This window comes from Mustela nigripes, chromosome 8 (assembly GCF_022355385.1).
Source record: "Mustela nigripes isolate SB6536 chromosome 8, MUSNIG.SB6536, whole genome shotgun sequence".
NCBI lineage: Eukaryota > Metazoa > Chordata > Mammalia > Carnivora > Mustelidae > Mustela > Mustela nigripes.
In genome coordinates, this window is record NC_081564.1 from 55436239 (window position 1) to 55442238 (window position 6000).

The following is a 6000-nucleotide window of genomic DNA, read 5'->3' on the forward strand; positions in this document are numbered from 1 at the left end:
TTATATATGAACTGAAAAACAAGGCTCTAAGTCCATTTCTCCTAAGAGATTAACCACAAGCAAATACACAAGGACAGTTCTTCTCCACTTCCTATAGCCAATGCCACATTTTAGCGCTCATATTAACACATGATAGGGCTTTCATATGGGTCAGTAATCAAGCATCTATTTTGAATAATAAGTTGTTAAAGCCCATAATTAATAACCATCATATCAATACATCGGGGGGTCTGAAACAGTAACAAGGAGTGCCGTTCTCTCTCTCCAATAAATCAAGAATTAAGGTGCCAACCCAGACCCAAATAAAAATTTTAAAATTTTTAGTCACACTAACATACATAGTTCTTACAGATACAGTTGCTCTGCAGAAGTGAAATAATTCTGAATATTTTAGTGAGAGCACATACTACTCTTAAAAGTTAACTTCATTTACAGGAGCACTAATGTTTTGCAAAACAAGTACACTGCCCTAGAAGTATATAGTCACAGAGCACGAAAGGACTTTAAATCACTCAATCTAACTCCTTCATTTTGACGTGAGGCAACTGCAATCCAGGCAGTTAATAAATTCGCTGAAACCTAGTCCTCTAAAATTACCAACAAATCTACAAAAAAATCCACTGCATCATGCATGGATGCAATTTCAGATTCCCCGATTCCAAAACTCTGATTCCGCTATTAATTTTACAAGACTGAGTCGACGTGTTATAGAAATGATGGAATTAACTCCCAACCCCACACCAATCTGTTTTCCTTCCCACTTCCACTTCCCTTTTCCAGCCCTATCTTCCATTTTATCTACAGAATGAAAGAAAATACCTGACTGCCCGAATTTCTGGCCCTAAACAGGGAAAGAGCCCTGAGCCCCTGACTGTTGCCTCCGTGTTAAATCAGAAGGGCTTTTGGTTCTGTTTTGCATGCTTCGTTCCCTACGCAGTAATACCTACAGTAAGGCGCAGATTCTGCGGGAAGCGCGGCGCACGCCGCTCCTCCCAGCCCGCGGACCACCGACGCCGGGGAGCCGGGGGCGCCAGGTAGGGCGGTGCCGGGCAGCAGGGAGCTGGGGTCGCTGGGGGAATGGGGCTGGCAGGGAAGGGGGCCCGGCGGCACCAGGGAACAGGCCGGCGGCGGGGCGACTCACCTTTACGCAGCTCCCGCTCCCACACGGTGACGATGGGCCGCGAGTGCTTGCGGTGGTGGATGAGCCACAGGGACAAGGTCTGCACGCTCTGCTGCGAGTTGCTCAACTCCGACAGCTTCTTCTCCAGCGCCGCCTCAGAGAAGGCTGACATCCCTCCGACACCGCGTTCACGCCGTCCCACGCGGTGGGGCTGAGGGGAGGAGAGTTTAGCCGCCCGCGCCGCGGCCTCGCCCCCTCACCCCACCCTTCCCCACGCCTTCACCACCGCGGCCGCCACATCCAAGACCGGCCGCAAACCAGCAAGATGGCGTCTGGCCGGCAGTGACGTCAGGGCCCATCCACGCCCCGCCCTCGGAAGAGGCGAGGCCAAGCGGCTGGTCCTCGGCGCGAAAGGGCGGGGCCAAAACTGGCGCTTGGGTGGCACGTGGGGGCGTGCAGCCTGGGTTATGGCCAGGGAAGGGGTGGAGCTAGCCCAACCGGGACTTCTAGGGTAAAATTATCTGCTGAAAACGAATTAAAAATCTCTGCATAGGCGTGTAAATTGGTACAGCCAATTTGGAAGACTATTTGGCATGATATATTACATTTTCATAATTGAACCTTCCCTGTGACCCTGCAATTTGGCTAACTCCCTTCAGGGATAGGAAAACAGCCGCAGGTTTGCACAATGAGCTGTATGCTAGCTGTTCAGTCTGGCTCACTAACTCTAAAGAGGTGGGACGTTCACAGAAGGTAAATGGCTAGATTAATGGTGAAACTGCATAGTATAGAATACATATAGCAGTTTAAAAGATTAATAAATCCAATGGTGGGTTGGAGGGGTTTTGTTTTGTTTTGTTTTGTTTTAGCGTGTAAAATATAGTATAACATTGGTTTTATGAAAGTGTATATTGTGAGGCACCTGGGTGGCTCAATCGGTTGACCCTCAGTCTCTTAATTTCGGCTTAGATCGTGATCTCAGCTTTGTGGGATGGAGTACCCCCCTCTACACTGGGCTCCCTGGTCGCTGCGAGTTGCTCAACTCCGACAGCTTCTCTCTCTCCCTTTTCCTCTGCCTCTCCTCCTCCCCCTGCTCATGCTCTCTCTCTAAATAAATAAAGCTTTAAAAAAATAAAAGCATATATTTTATATGAATTCATAAGTATGTAAATGCATGGCAAAAAGTCTGGAAGAATACACACATTAACAGTGGTGTCAAAGTCAGGATCAGAATTGGAGCCCTTGAGCTGTGGTTATATTGTTTTCATTTTTTACAAGAATGGGTTCATGTATTTCTTACATAATTAAAAATTACTTTCAGAAATCTCATAATTGAGCATTTCGGGGTGCCTGGGTGGCTCATTTGGTTAAGCGTTTGCCTTTGGCTCATGCTTGATCCCAGGATTCTGGGATCAAGCCCTTCCTTGGGCTCCCTACTTGCTGGGGAGGCTACTTCTCCCTCTGCCCCTCCCCCTGCTCATTCTTTCTTTCTCTCTCTCCTAAATAAATAAATAATATATTTTTTAAACCCAGCATTTTGATATGTGACAAATGGCTCATGATGTATGATAAATCCATACATTTTGACATAGTACTATGAGTTCACAAAGGGAACACAAAGATACTGTCACATTCCAAATATAAATATAAACTTCAAGAAAGATAAATAAAAACCCACAGGAACTTTTTTTTTTAATATTTTGTTTATTTATTGGACAGAGAGAGAGATCACAAGTAGGCAAAGAAACAGACAGAGGGCAGGGCTGGGGAGGGGGGAAGCAGGCTCCCTGGTGAGCAAAGAGACCCATCTGGGGCTCCAGTCCAGTACCTGAGATCATGACCTGAGCTGAAGGCAGAGGCTTAACCCACTGAGCCACCTAGGGCCCCAGGAATTATTATCTCTTGAGAAGGACTGTTTTAAGAACTTTGCACCAACTAGGCATCAAATATGTTTTTTTGTTCAATTATAGTTATAGATCATCATTCCCATTTTTAATGTTACTACAAGGTTCAAAAAAAATATCTCACGATGTGAGATAACTCTCCTCTCTCTTCCTCTTACTCCAATATCTATTCATGTCTCTTCATGCTTCTTTCCCAGTTGTGCAAACTTTTGGTTTACTAATCTGTTTAGTCCAGTTTTTGCCTGAACTTAGGCAGAGTTTCACTTACCTGTCTTCTGAGACCTCAGTGTATCTTCAACACTATTCCCTCCCATGAACCCTGCAGCCACCAAAATTGTTACATATCATCTCTCAAATTATGTTTTCACGTAAGATTCTAATTCTTCACACTCCATTCTTTGTCTCAATTCTACCTGAAATTTAAAGGCCACCGTAAATTCCACCTTCTTTTCTTTCTCAACGAGTCCAATGTATGTAAAAAGTTCCTTTCTGTATTATTTACTGATTTGAATACCTTATTTAGAACTTACACTACTAATCTGTATTATTTATAATTATATAGTTTATATATTCTCTGCCCTGCTAGATTTTTTTCTCAGTGACTCAGCCAAAGCACCAGCTCTTCTGTTTGTTTTAGTCCTCAGTCTGATTTGGCCGCCCCTGCTATGGACTTATACAGTATTCTGTATATGTCTGTGTAATACAGCTTTCCATACGGAGCTGTTAGATCTGTATTTGTTTGCATTGTTTTATTGCTGTGTTTTCAAAATATTGGTTGTAACTGCATTTGCCCTTAGATAATTTTTTAAAGTATTTTATTTGTTTATCTGAGAGAGAGAAAGACAGAGCATGAATGGGGGGAGGGGTAGAGGAAGAGGGAGAAGCAGACTCCCTGCTGAGCAGGGAGCCCAACACAGGACTCATTTCTAGGACCCTGAGATCATGTCCTGAGCTGAAGGCAAATACTTAATCTACTGAGCTACCCTGGCACCCTTGCCCTTAGATAATTATAACTTATTTTCATAATATCCTCTGGCTATACTTCTTGATTTTGTCTTTCCAAATATAGGCCTCAAATTCAGAATAATGTATTTTTTCTGTAAACTATCTTTGGCTTTACTGGAATAGCCACTAAGTAACAAAGAGATGTGCTCCTTCAACTTAAAAAAAGAAGTTTATTGCAAGAAGAGACTATAGGCCAATATTGCTTATGAATATAGATGCAAAAATCCTGAGCAAAATATTAGTAAACTCAATCCAGTATCCTATTAAGAGTACTATTCATCATGGCCAAGTGGGATTTATCTTAAGAATGTAAGGGTGGTTCAACTACAAAATTCAATCAACATTATACACCATATTAATAGAATGAAGGAAAAAACAAATGATAATTTCAATTGATAAAAAAAATCCAGCATCCTTTCATGAAAAAAACAAACAAAACAATGAAACACCTCATCAAAGTAAGAATAAAAGGAAACTTTCTGAACATAATAAGTGTATGAAGGGGGATGCCTGGGTGGTTCAGTTGGTTGGACAACTGCCTTCGGCTCAGGTCATGATCCTGAAGTCCCGGGATTGAGTCCCGCATCAGGCTCCCAGCTCCACAGGGAGTCTGCTTCTCCCACTGACCTTCTCCTCGCTCATCTTCTCTCTCACTATCTTTCTCTCTCAAATAAAGAAATAAAGTCTTTTAAAAAAAAATAAGTGTATGAAGGGTGCCTGGTGGCTCAGTTGGTTAAGAGTCTGCTAAATTGGTTAAGAAAGCCTGCTTCTCCCTCTCTCTCTGCCTGCCACTCCCCCTGCTTGTGCTCTCTCTCTCTCTTTCTGTAAAATAAATAAAATCTTAAAAAAAAAGAGAGAAAGTGTACAAGAAAACCCATAGCTAACATTATATTCAGTGATTTAAGACTGAAAGCTTTCTTCCTAAGATCAGAAACAAGACAAATACATGCATTTTTGTCACTTCTATTCAACATTATACTGGAAGTTCTAGACATAGCAATTAGGTAATGAAAAGAAATACAAGGTATCCAAATTGGAAAGGAGGGGGTAAAATGATCTCTATTTGCAGAAGACATGATCTTATACATTAAAAACGCCTAAAGAAAAATCCTAAGGAATCCACAAAAGCACTAGAGCTAATAAATTAACTCAGCAAAATAAGAGGATACCAGATGAATACGCAAAGACCAGTTGTAGTTCTACATACCAGCAATGAACAATTTGAAAATGAAATTAGTAAAATTAGTACAATAACATAAAAAATAATAAAATAATTTGGAATAAATGTAACCTAGGAGATTTTTCAGGTGTACACTGAAAACTACAAAATATTATTGAAAGAAATTGAAGAAGACCTAGATAAGTGAACAGACATAACTTGCTCATGGATTGAAAGACTTGCATTGTTAATATGGCAATTATTACCCAATGCAATCTTCAAATTCAATGCAATCCACTCAATGTGGGACTTGAAGTCATGAACCCCAGATCAAGAGTTGAGTACTCTACCAACTGAGCCAGCCAGGTGGCCCTGTTTTTAATTTTTTTAATTTTTATTTTTTCTTCAAATATTGTTCTTTTTATCTTTTTTTTTTTTTTGAGGATGTGTGTGTGCATGTGTGAGTGTGAGAGCACGCACCTGCATGAACATGGGGAGGGTCAGAGGGAGAGAGAGAGAATCTTAAGCAAGCTCCATGGCCAGCACAGAGCCTGGTGTGTGGCTGGATCTCATGACCCTGAGATCATGACCTGAGCCAAAATCAAGAGTTGGACATTTAACTGACTGAGCCACCCAGGCACCCCGGTTCTTTTTAATCTCAGTTAGTCATTCGTATTGAGTCTAATATCTAGTGGGATTTTTTATGATTTAGTTGAAACATATAATAAAACCAGCAACTGTGTTTGTATCCACTTTCCTCTGAGGCCCACCCAGTTCCCACTAGTATCTTTCCTTGCAAAAATACAGTTCAT

General features: G+C 41.8%; 1 protein-coding gene across 3 annotated transcripts in view; it reads right to left on the reverse strand.

The window, feature by feature from the left end:
* The window catches only part of RPRD1A (regulation of nuclear pre-mRNA domain containing 1A), a 75527-nt gene extending 74056 nt beyond the window's left edge, over positions 1 to 1471 (reverse strand). For 2 of the 3 annotated variants that reach the window (XM_059409478.1, XM_059409477.1), the window contains exon 1: positions 1142 to 1470. In XM_059409478.1, coding sequence (XP_059265461.1) covers positions 1142 to 1292 — 151 coding nt within the window. In that variant the 5' untranslated portion in view covers positions 1293 to 1470. Of the gene's footprint in view, positions 1 to 1141 lie in introns of all 3 variants that reach the window. The other variant, XM_059409479.1, reaches the window with a different exon arrangement.
* Positions 1472 to 6000: the final 4529 nt, after the last annotated feature.